This window comes from Triticum aestivum, chromosome 2B, assembly GCF_018294505.1.
Source record: "Triticum aestivum cultivar Chinese Spring chromosome 2B, IWGSC CS RefSeq v2.1, whole genome shotgun sequence".
NCBI lineage: Eukaryota > Viridiplantae > Streptophyta > Magnoliopsida > Poales > Poaceae > Triticum > Triticum aestivum.
In genome coordinates, this window is record NC_057798.1 from 457,391,144 (window position 1) to 457,403,786 (window position 12,643).

Genomic DNA, 12,643 nt, shown 5'->3' on the forward strand with positions numbered 1-12,643 from the left:
TCATTCTTTAGAGGCAGCTGATGACATACAAAATTCCAGCCACAAAGATACTGCGTACGTCCATACGATCTCCTATCCTGACCTGTCTCCGAGACACTGTGGTAGAGATAGAGAGGGGGAATGGGAGGAAAAGCTGAGGCGACTTTGTGTATGTGCTTTGTCAGCACATGCATTCTCCTCTACTTACCAAGCCAACAACACCTTTTTCTTTGCCACCACAAAATCCACTTTGGACCCAAAAAAATGGAGTCCCCCAAAGAGAAAGAGAAAGGGAAAGGGAAAGAGGAAGAGAGATAAACATACGCAGCCCTCCCCAACAAGAAAGGCACAAATTCATACACCGAAATCCGTTCCTCCTTCACCCCTAACCCCTAGCCTGCTAGCCCGCTCAAAAGATGAACACTCATTCACCAATATAAAGCAGCACCACAGCGACCACTTGCTCTGCAGTGGCACCTCGTCTATATCTACACATCTCGCTCGCCGTCTTTGTCCGCACATCCTCTGAGCTAGATATCAGCCAGCACGTACGTACTGCTTGCTCTGCCGTACCGTTGCTAGCTGCATCCATCGGATCCGTTGGAGCTAGCTAGGTAGCTGGGTGGCTATTGGTGATAGCTCGACATGAGGGCCGGGGGGTGCACCGTGCAGCAGGCGCTGACGGCGGAGGCGGCGGGGGTTGTGAAGCAGGCCGTGAGCCTGGCGCGCCGGAGGGGGAACGCGCAGGTCACGCCGCTGCACGTGGCCAGCGCGATGCTGGCGGCGCCGGCGGGGCTGCTGCGCGCCGCCTGCCTCCGGTCGCACTCGCACCCGCTCCAGTGCAAGGCGCTGGAGCTGTGCTTCAACGTGGCCCTCAACCGCCTGCCGGCCTCCGCCGCGGTCGCCTCCTCGCCGCTGCTCGGCGGCCACGGCCACCACCACTACTACCCGCCGTCGCTCTCCAACGCGCTCGTCGCGGCCTTCAAGCGCGCGCAGGCGCACCAGCGGCGCGGGTCCGTCGATAGCCAGCAGCAGCCGGTGCTCGCCGTCAAGATCGAGCTCGAGCAGCTCGTCGTCTCCATCCTCGACGACCCCAGCGTCAGCCGCGTCATGCGCGAGGCCGGCTTCTCCAGCACGCAGATCAAGGCCAACGTCGAGCAGACCGTGTGCAGCACCACCACCACAGCGGCCACCAACAATCCCCACCAAAACCCTAACCCTAGCAGCGCGGCCACTACGAGCAAGCATCAAGAAACCTCCAAGGCCAAGCTCCCGCTCGGCCAGGCGCGCGATGAGGACGCTGCCGCCGTGCTCCACTGCCTGGCCGGCAGGAGCAAGACGAGGGTCGTGGTCGTCGCCGAGAACACTGCCGCGGCGGAGGCCACGGTGCGCGCGGCCATGGACAAGGTCAAGAGAGGCGACGCCAAGCACGACGCCCTACGGAGCGCGCAGGTGGTCAGCCTCCGTGTGTCTTCGTTCCGGGAGATGCCGAGGGAGGAGGCGGAGCGGCGGCTGGGCGAGCTGCGGTGCCTCATCAAGAGCCGAGGGCATGTCCTGCTGGTGGTGGAGGACCTCAAGTGGGCGGCCGAGTTCTGGAGCGGCCACGTCCAAGGAGGCCGGAGAGGGTACTACTGCCCCGTGGAGCACGTGGTGACCGAGGTGCGCGCCCTGGCGTGCGCGGCCGGCGGTGAGCACGGGCTCTGGCTCGTCGGGTTCGGGAGCTACCAGACGTACACGAAGTGCAGGGCGGGGCAGCCGTCGCTGGAGAACCTGTGGGGGCTCCAGACGCTCACCGTCCCCGCCGGCAGCCTCGCGCTGAGCCTCACCTGCGCCTTGGACGACAGGTAAATCCGGCCGTCCCGATCTAAAGTTGTTACGTTTCCCAGGGCGCATCAGTATGTGAATGTCCCTGTCACTTCAGGTGGAGGAATCAGCCCGAATGGAGACGTCTCTCTGACAATTCGTTGCTGGGCAAGTAGCCTATAGCTAGCTAGCTGCTAGTAGTAGTTCTCAGTTGTCTTGTAGCACTGACTCTCTGGTCTCTGCCCCGGCCTGCAATGTGGCTTTCATGCTTTGCTGAGGCAGGCTGCTATGAGCGTGAGCGACCGATCAGTGAAAGCTTGCGCCTTTTGCGTGCTTTCCTGGGAAAAGCTTTAGGGCCGTAGCTAGCGCCTCTCAACAGCAATCTTCAATTTGTTTGCCCAACTAATCAATCTTACTAGCATCATAGTCGATTGGATTAGCTGAGGACATGTGGATCGATGGGTGAGGTGAGGTGACAGTGGAATCTTATTCCGTTTGTTCTTTCTTTGTGCAGTGCACTAGGCGCAGTCAATCAGTCCATGAAAGCCAGCTCCGACATGGATGGGAACGGACCGGTGCCCCGCTGGCCGCTTTTGGGCGGCGCCCAGCTGACCTCCAGATGCTGCGGCGATTGCTCCGGCGTCAGGATTGACACCAAAGCCGCATTGCCGCCCTCCTTCGTGTCCTCGTCCACCATCCCATCGTGGCTCCAGCATTGCCGCGATCAGGTACTGTACCGTAGTACTCGAGTGTCCAATCATCATCATAAACCTTGATGCACGTTATTAATTAGTTGCTCCGATCCAATCTTGTTTTGATCTTCATCACTGACCTTTGTGTTTGCACCTGCAGGAGCCTACGCATGTCATGGATCTCAGCAGGAACTGGAGCTCCATCTGCAGCAAACCATCTCAGCGGATGACGCTGCACTTCTCGGCACCCGTGTCTCCGGCTTCCTCCATTTCCTCGTACGAGCATGGCCACCAGCCTCGCCAGTCGTGGCTTCTCGCCGATCTCGACGGCAAGCATCCATGGAAACCCAAGTGCGAGGCCGACGAGAAGGTCTCGTCGCACGACTCGGGCGCTTCCAACGGCTCCGTGGAGGTGGAGTGCCGTTCCAGGTTCAAGGAGCTCAACGCCGAGAACCTCAAGCTTCTTTGCGCCGCATTGGAGAAGGAGGTGCCGTGGCAGAAGGAGATCGTCCCTGAGATCGCGAGCACCGTCCTCCAGTGCCGGTCAGGGATCGCCAAGAGGCGCGACAAGTCGAGGTCGACGGACGCCAAGGAGGAGACGTGGATGTTCTTCCTCGGAGGCGACGCCGACGGCAAGGAGAGGGTGGCCAGTGAGCTTGCCAACCTCGTCTTCGGCTCGCGCAAGAACTTCGTGTCCATCAAACTCGGCGCCTCCTCGACGTCCGCATCCTGCTCCACCGAGGAGCACAGGAGCAAGCGACCCCGGACGTCGGCGGCGACCGAGGGCGAGGCCTACCTTGAGCGGCTCTACGACGCCGTCTCCGAGAACCCGCACCGCGTCATTCTCATGGATGACTTTGAGCAGGCCAACCAGTCCTGCCAGGTCGGCATCAAGGAAGCCATCGACAGCGGGGTGATACGGAGCCAAACCGGCGACGAGGTCGGCGTGAGCGACACCATCGTCATCCTTTGCTGCGAGAGCTTCGACTCCAAGTCTAGAGCTTGCTCGCCGCCAACCAAGCAGATGAACCCGGAGACCAAGGAGGAGCACACGGTTGATCATGATCACAAAGAAGCTGAGACCTCCTCGTCTTGCTTTGATTTGAACATCAACATAGAGAGTGAGCATGCGGATGAGCGTGATGTCTGCCTGCTCACGGCGGTCGACCGGACGCTGTTTTTCAGAAGACGGGAGGACTTGTGATTGTGCACATGAAGGATCCATGCATGTGTTCATCTCAGGGGATTTCTGATGGGGGGGGGGGGGGGGGGGGGGGGGGGGGGGAAGCTAGGTTAACTACATGTATGATTAGCTCTTCTTTCCGTTTATTTCTTCGTTCAAAACTTGTAGTTTCTTTCTTTGTGGTTTGGTTTTTGGGATACCAGGGTTTAAGGATTGGATCAATGGCATATTAAATGGAGGTGATGTAAATTTGTTCTGGTGATATCAATGTGTTTTCATCTACTCTACGTTTGGGTATTGTGCACACCAGCACTTTGACGTGTAAGCTGTATTCTAGTGTAAAAATGTTGCTATATGGAGTTGGAAGGCATAGTGTCGGTCATATATGACTTTATTGTTGCTGATATGTCGTTTTTAAAATTCTTTTGCCAGTCTGTGTGCATCTTAGTTATGCAGAGGCTGGGTGTTGCCTTTAGTTCTTCTACCTTTGCCTTACAATTCTATTGCGTCGGTAAGTAGACTTACCCCTCCAAACTGAGAAGCTAGACTCAAGGATCATCCAAAAACAACAAAAATGCGGGGCAGGCAACATGGATTTTTTTTGAGGGGGCAGGCAACATGTATTTTGTAGGTAATGGAAGGTCATGCACCATGCCCATGCATCTTGCAATGTTAGAAGATATACACACAACAATAATTTATTGAAAAGAAGGTCGGACAAATAGCATGAATATGCCACACAATCACTACAAAGGGGCAAATCCCATCACCAAAATCGTACATGACTGCAATACTTACAAACTAGCACATAAGATCTCGCGTGATGACCCTTGAAGGCGGTGTGGTGTGAATATGGAGTGCCGATGTGGCCGGGCGGTGCACGGTGACCTCTTTGTCAGCGCGGGGCATGGGTGCCCGCCTGCTCGGACCAGGCCATGGCTTGCAGTTGTTGTGGTGGCGTGCAGGGTTCCCCACATCTGGTGGTGGAGTATCTAGGTTAGGTTGTGGAGGGCCTCCAGTGCTGGACTGGATCCGGCCCGTGGAGGTCCACCGCTCCGGCTGCCAGAGGGCTGCCTCGACAACGATGTTGGCTGCCCCCTTTGATCCACGCCCCCGAGCCGAGGTAGGGCTCCCATCGCGTGGGCGGACATCAGGGATGTCTAGTCCTGACCGACGAGGGTTCCGCTCTAACTCTGTCCAGTACTTCGTGCCTAGTTCTCGGACGTCCTGTTGCTCCTGTGGCGGTGCTGAGTCTATCATGGATGCCGAGGCGATGACCCCGGATGGTGACGTTGGGCTTAGCTCTACAGTGAGCAATGCGTTTGCAGTGTTGGGGCCTTCACTTGGCTATGGGGGTAGCGAGGGGAGGGGTGGTGGGTGATCATCGCGTTATCGTGGCTTCGGCGTTGTGGCTTCCTGGTCTGAATCTGGAGTTCTCATGTTGGCCATTCGGCTCCTCCTTCATGTAGGGTTGGGTTCGATGGTGCCTATCATTCCATTGGCGAGGATCCAGGTGAAAGCTCCGCGTTTTGGCGTCAGCAATGGTGATGCTTGTGGGTGTCACCTGCCCCTTGGGCATTCTTGTGGGTTTCCTCTCCATGTCCGGAGTCCAGGTGAAAATCCTAATCCGTCGACTCGGGCTCAGCGGCGACGACACTTCACGTCATTACCCTCTTGGGGGCGTCTTCAGGGAACTAAGATACCACCCGGGTGTTGTGCGTCGATGTCTTCAGGCTTGCCTTGATCCTGGCGTGAAGCTTTTTTGGGTATGATGTGGTGCGAATTCGTTGGTCTCCTCGTGGTCATAGTTCTCGTTCTTTGTGACCTGCTCGTTGGATCAGAGCTCCATGACCCAGAGTGAGATGGCAGATGCTTGCCCTCCCCGACGATTGCTTGGTATGTTCGGTGCATTAGGGTCCGGTAGTTTTCCCACGCGGTGCGGTTCTATCCCGGTTCGGTAGTCTAGCTCGTCTCATGTTAAGTGTGGTGACTCATGTTTTCTTGTTTGGATTCGGGTTGGTGGTGTTCTCGTTGTTCTCTCGGTTGCCGTGTTTATTTTTTCATTTGTATGGGGATTTTCCCACCACCATGTATCGGTTTGGCCATTTGGACTTACAAATAAAGCTGAACGAAAGTTTGTTTTGAGAAAAGTAAGCACCGGATACATGTCCGCATATCGAATATATGTTGTCGTATCCCGGGTACACGAATCTCCTAGCAGAAATGAGTGAGAAATTCGTCCGCTTGCCACCAAAAGTTTTGGCAGAGGTTCATTTTGGGTCGACCATGTTCACAAGATCAATAATTTTATTCAGAAACGTGGGATCAGTGTGCTAAAAACATTTACACATCAGTATGTTTACACATTTATACCAAGGAAGAAGAGTTCTCTTTGCTGAATTGTCTTTTTCATCATGTGTGTAAGTTTGCTACTGTAGTGTACACACATATATATAGTCCTCGGATCTCTGAAAATTGCTTCTGGAGGCCGAGCTCCATGGAGCCCTCCTTTTGCAAAATTCAAAATTCATATTTTTACATTTCAAAAAATTCTAGAAAAATACATATATATATGGAGGTTAATGTACATATGTGTAAATTTTCAGGACAACGTCGTTAAAATTAGGGATGTGCAAAATACAAAAACAAATCTGAGGCTTTTCAACACATGATACCATTCATCCTCAAAGTCCAGAAATTTGACTTTTTTGAACAAGTCACATTTCAAGGTATTTCATCCTGAATTTTTACACACATGTACATTTCATCCTTGTATACTTACATATTTTTTGGAAACCGAAAAGTTTGATTTTTGATTTGTTTTCAAAAATAAAAGGCTCCAAGTCGGTCACCAAAATGGCCTACTCTCGGATCTCTCATTAGTCATCACTACAACTGATGATCGCTAGAGGGCTTAAAGCATGGTAGCTCGGTAGTATACTTATAATGTAACTATATGCACTAAAAGATGTGATGGCAGTACTTAACTAGAGCTACATATGTATCTCAAGTACTAGACTGGGAGTGGTTTATGATGGCTTGGGGATCCAAGGATACGATCGAGAGCTAGGTTTGATCCCTTAGATCTCTTTTGCATGACGCATCATGATATGCTACGTACATACGTATACGCCTAATGGCAGAAAAGGCCTAGACAGCCAAGCAAGCCATACATATCATGACGATGTGCTCTCTTTAGCGTTCTACCACCTCTTTTCTCTTTTCTTCCTTCTTTTGGTGCGTCTTTTCGTAAGGAAAAATATCCAAAAGGGCAAATACTCATTTGATCAGCATGGAAGCTAGGTAGATCATATGGACTGGTCAAGAAAAGATGTGGCAAGGAGAAGAGAATAGTATACCATGCATGGGACGGTAGCAACCAAAACTTATGTCTTGTGTGGGTCAGCAAGAGATGAGTGAATGATAATCCCGAGGTAAGCCTCGATACCGCGAGACCGGCCGCAGGTCTTGCCTACTTTTAGGAAAGCCACACGACTCTCAGTATAGCTTGCTTTATATAGAGCTTTGATTCAACAAGATGATTTTTTGTCAAGGAAAGTGGAACTTGTTGTATGATTAAATTTCGCGTGCAAGGTCCCTACAAGAAAAAAAATATTGCGCTTGCACCGTACTCTTTCTGTTCAAAACTACTCCCTTCGTTCAGAAATACTTGTCCTAGAACTGGTTGTATTTAGACTTATTTTAATTATAAATACATCCATTTTATCCATTTCTAAGACAAGTATTTCCGGACGGACGGAGTACATTGCATGTTAGTATTCGTTAGCAAAGTCACACATAACTTGCTAGCCCACCAGCGAAGTGGCGCTAGTATTTAGAGACTTCTTCTACGAAAACATGCCTGCGAAAATAGAACGTCTACCTCGTTACAAGGAACGGCTTCATGTTAAATATGCAGGGGTGCATGTCCCTAGAGATGTATACATGCGTGATGGGGACATCATATCATTGTTACACCCACAACCCCTACTGCTACATATACTGGACTAATTACTAGAGCTCGCGCACGCCAATTAAATTATCAGGTACTTTCGTTTTTTGGTAATGATTCTAATGTTCATAAGAATATGATGCTGCCTAAATTGGATACATTTGTTTTCCTTACAAATGAAGGGCCTAGCTTGGAGAAGGATGAACATTGGAGCACGAACAAGCATGGAGATGATGGCATGCGCAAGGGGAACAAGAAGGGAGTTACAAGTGATGATTTCAGGACTTTGAAGCCACCATAATGGGTGCATGAAGCCTTGGACGAAATATACAAGATGCCACTTCATAAATTTCGTCCCGAGGCCAGACCCATGTAATTTCGAAATACATAAGTATAGGCTATTTTTAGAGTCCGTATGTGTGGGAAAACAAGAGATAGGGTTGATTTCGGACCCCTCCACCAAGGGCCACGAAATTCCCCCTCTTCCTCCATATATACAACCCTTAGGGCACCGTTTAGACTTCGGGTTTTGTTTAGATTAAAAGTTCGCCATAGCTGCAACTTCGCGTACTTCGTTTGTGTTCAACGACCAGACAAAGGCGTCACAAAACCCCACCTTGATCAATAAAGCTTTCATCTTATATTCGCAATATCCAGATTGCAATCTCAGTTTATTGCTTGTTCTTCGTTTGCTCGCAGGAAACAGACCCTCGTGGTCAGGTTGATCGTGCTCTGGCATGGTCAATAACCTCTTGGAGTTGTTTAACGATTGCTAAGGCGCGACGTCCTCGCACGTTCGTAGTCGGATCGTCAAAGTCGACTTCCACCAAAGCGATATCCATCATCTCATCGAAAGACGGGACACCTTTGCCTCTATCAATGCGTGGGGTTACAAGGATAAAAGAAAATGGAAGAGATAAAGAAGATTAATTACAACACACATAACATGTTATCAGAATTAAAAAGCTACAAGATAACTCCTTGAACCTAACTATGATAGTCTTATGTTTAACAATGCCTTCAGAGGCTTGGATTGTCTTGTTTTTTAAGCCAACACAAAGCGGGCACAAAGATACACCGTTCTCATACCAATTGTGTACTGAAACATCTCTCTTTCGCATGATGAGCCAATAAACAACTTGAAAATGTGTCATAATCCTATATACAATGATTTGGTAATCTATATCTATACCAAATATCTATATCTCAAAAGAACGAGTTGCGGAGAGCCATATATCTCATCCGTTCAACCATGTCTATGCAATGGTCTATATCGCCCCAACGTTCAATGCTAAATGTGTTTAGCACTAAACAAGTTAGCACCCTCACCAAATTAATGCATACCTAAAATCAACAACCTAATATCAACGTGCAATTAAGACCTTCCCAATTGTTTCTCCATTTTTGGGCACAACATGTATTTTAGGGAATGGTCCATGGGGAGTACCCTATATGACACTTATTTTGCATCAAATATACCCCAAAACGCACATGCGCGAGCCAACAGGCCAGCCCATTAGCGGCCATTCATGCCCTTTGTTTATGTGTTTCACGTTTTTCTATTGTACATACTGTAGTGACTCATCGGCACCGTGCAGAGACGGTAGCACGTGGTTTTTTCTGGGGTTTTTTCAATACTATCTTTTAAAGACCATGAAACATTTTTGAAAATATGAATATTTTTGTAAAAGGCAAACTTTTTTGCAACTATGAACAATTTTTGAAACCCGACCATTTTCTTGAGATTCCTGAACTCGAACAGTTTTTAAAATAGCAAATACTTTTCTAAATCAGAACCATTTATTTTAAACATTTTATTAAATCACAAACATGTTTTTAGCAATATAGGAAAATTTCTAATTTTCTGAACATTTCTTAATTGCGAAGACATTTTGAAATTTCGATTTTTTTAAAAAAATTCTGGTTTTCAAAATAAGAACATATTGTTTTCCAATAAATATTATTTTTCGAAATTTCTAATATTTTTTGTAATTTGTGACTCTAAGAATATAAAAACAGAAAATAAATAACAAGAAGATAAAGAACCCAATAAAAAAATAGGAAAAAAGAAAATCGGTTCATGAACCTTGTAGAAGGTTCCCCAAAACAGGTCAGGAACCTTGTAGAAGGTTCCCCAAAACAGATTTTCTAGGGAAAAACAGATTGTATAGTATGTATGTTCCTTCTAAAGTGGGCAGGCCAGTGGGCTTGTGTGCCAATTTGATGCAGTGCCCGACAAATAGAACATTCCCATCATGGGTTTTTCATACGGAACCTCCTATACCACGCGCTGCGCGTTGGGAGGAGGCATTTCCTATAGATAGTCTATTTCGCGACATGGCGCACACCCCCTCTAGTCCTGGGCCGGCCCATTTGATATTTTTTCTATTTAAAAAACAAAAAGTACAAGCAGGGAGCAATTAATTAACGAGCGCTCATTCGGGAGCCTCGCAACGGTCAGCGCCACTTGGCGCGCTCACAGCCATTCGCCACGTGTCACGCTCTGGCGCTTCCTCCGGATTTATTTTTTTATTTCTACGCACGCGTTTTCGGCTATTTAAACGGTTTTTTCCGTGTTTTTTTTGACGTTTTGGTTTTCTACCGATCTTCCCTAGCTTTTCGATAATTTTTTTTTCGAAAAAATAAATTTTTTGCGCAAAAAAAATCATTTTGTTTCGCGAGAGTCACGATTTTGTTTTTGCAAGAGGCACGGTTGTGCTTTCGCGAGAGGCACGCCGTGCCTCTTGGAAACAGAAAAAACATGTTTTCTGTTTTTTTTCTTTCGCGAGAGGCACGGTTTTGCTTCCGCGAAAAGCACGGTTGTGCTTTTGCGAGAGGCACAGGCGTGCCTCTTTCGGAAAGGAAAAAAACACGTTTTTTCTTTTTTTTTCTTTTGCGAGAGGCACGGTTTTGCTTCCGCGAGAGGCACGGTTGTGCTTTCGCGAGAGGCACGAGGCGTGCCTCTTTCGGAAAGGAAAAAAAAACGCGTTTTCTGTTTTTTTTTCTTTCGCGAGAGGCACGGTTTTGCTTCCGCCAGAGGCACGGGTTGTGTTTTCGCGAGAGGCACGGGCGTGCCTCTTTCGGGAAAGGAATAAAAACGCGTTTTTTGTCTTTTTTTCTTTCGCGAGAGACATGATTTTGCTTCCGCGAGAGGCACGGTTGTGATTTCGTCAGAGGCACGGGCGTGCCTCTTTCGGAAAGGGAAAAAACCCCGTGTTCCCGGTTTGGTTTTTGCGTCGGTTTTTTGCGTCCGGTTTTTTTGTGAAAAAAAAGTTCGTCAAAATCTATCAACATGGGATATAGTTTAGAAGATCTCGATGTGAGGAATCCAATGGCGAAAGCGGTTTGAGATTTGGACGCACGGTTTAAGAGATAAACTGTTTTGAATAAACGAATCTACGAAAAAAAAATGAAGTGATCTTAGCAAGGAATACTTCTTAATTAGTGATTTCGGTACAAGCAAGGGTCGGTTCATATTTGGCGCTTTAGATGCCCATTATTGGTCATTTTGCAAACGGACGCCTAAAGCGCACACCCTCTATTGGAAGGTGGGCAGGCCCATTTTTGCGTTTTTCTTTTATCTATTTAAAGTGCAATAAATGGTGCGATAGATCGAACTCAAGACTTGTACGTTCTCGAGACTTTTACGTTCACAGCAAGCTGCGCTAACCACTAGGGACAACGCACACTTTGTGCATAGTAGCTTCTTTCGTTCTTTTATTCTTTCTCCAGTTTGCGTCTCTTTTTCTTTTTTCTTTTTTTCCTGTTCTTTTTTTTCTATTTATTTCTTTTTCCTAAATGCGTGATTTTAATCAATGAACTTTTTCTTCAAAATTTAAAACATTTTAAAAATAATCCACAAACTCTTTTTTCAATTGATGATTTTATTCAAAATTTGTGAATTTAAACATTTTCATGAACTTTTTCCAAATTTTTGAACTTTTTTGGAAAGCGATGCTTTTTTTCCAAAATTGATGATTTTTTCCCAAAATTGATGAATGTTTTCTTCAAAATCAATGAACTCTTTTTCAAAAGCGATGATCTTTTTCAAATTCTATGAACTTTTTTCCAATTTGATGAACTTTTGTTCCAAACTCGATTAACTTTTTTGAAATTTGTGAACTTTTTTCAAGTTTGATAAACTTTTATTCAAATTTTGAGAAGTCCATAGTCAATAGGATTAAACAATCAAATATAGCAGAACCGAGCGAGCAAGGTCCGATCCTGCTGTCGACTGATGGAGTGATACAAACATCTTGCTAATGGGCCGGCCCACCAGATCGTGGGCGTGAGCGCCGATACCGCAACCAACGCTCGAAGCGCTGACTAGGCGCTCTCCAAGTAAGGGTTATGATTCGAACCCATGACCTCTCTTCTTCTAGTATAAGTTATGATAACAATTAGGCCACCCACCCAAACGTGATTAGTTACATCATTTTATTGTTTTTATCTTTCTTTTTGGTCTTTCTTCTTTTCTCTTCTCTTCTTTTTTCCTTCTCTTCTTTGTTTCTTCTTCTTTCCCTTTCCTTTTTCATTTTCATTTTTCTGAAAATGTAACCCTTTTCTTATAAAAAATGATAAAGAAAAAAATCAAAATCCGATGAATTTTCTTTGAATTCGTGAACTTTTCTAAATTCGTACCTATTTTTTCAAACACCATGGATTTGCAAAATTGATGAACTTTTTTCCAAGTTTTGATTATTTTTCCAAATTCGATGAACTATTTTTTTATGTTTTGAACCTTTTCGAAGTTGACGTTTTTTGTCAAATAGATGAACTTTTTTCCAAATTCATAAACTTTTTATCAAGTTTGATAGACTTTTTTTTTTCAAATTTTGAGAAGTCCATGATCAACAAGATTAAACAATCAAATATAGCGGAATCGAGCGAGCGAGGATAGATCCGGCTATCGACCGACCGAGCGATGCGAGCGCCTTGCTAATGGGCCAGCCCACCAGTTTGTTTGCATGAGCGCCGGTACGTCAACCAGCGCTCTAAGCGCTGACTCGGACCTCCCCAAGCAAGGATTATGAT

At 47.1% G+C, this 12,643-nt stretch overlaps 1 protein-coding gene across 1 annotated transcript; it reads left to right on the forward strand.

The window, feature by feature from the left end:
- The first annotated feature begins 385 nt into the window (after positions 1-385).
- LOC123045425 (protein SMAX1-LIKE 3) lies at positions 386-3,729 on the forward strand. Its single transcript, XM_044468481.1, has 3 exons — positions 386-1,823; positions 2,297-2,510; positions 2,635-3,729. The coding sequence occupies exons 1-3, from the start codon at positions 625-627 to the stop codon at positions 3,676-3,678; spliced, it is 2,457 nt and encodes an 818-aa protein (XP_044324416.1). The 5' UTR covers positions 386-624; the 3' UTR covers positions 3,679-3,729.
- The last annotated feature ends 8,914 nt before the right edge of the window (positions 3,730-12,643 follow it).

Excerpts from the sequence above, each read along its gene's own strand:
- LOC123045425 (XM_044468481.1), top strand. The coding sequence starts at position 625 with ATGAGGGCCGGGGGGTGCACCGTGCAGCAGGCGCTGACGGCGGAGGCG. Across the intron at positions 1,824-2,296 it reads ACCTGCGCCTTGGACGACAG|TGCACTAGGCGCAGTCAATC; the intron begins GTAAATCCGGCC and ends TTCTTTGTGCAG. Across the intron at positions 2,511-2,634 it reads TCCAGCATTGCCGCGATCAG|GAGCCTACGCATGTCATGGA; the intron begins GTACTGTACCGT and ends TTGCACCTGCAG.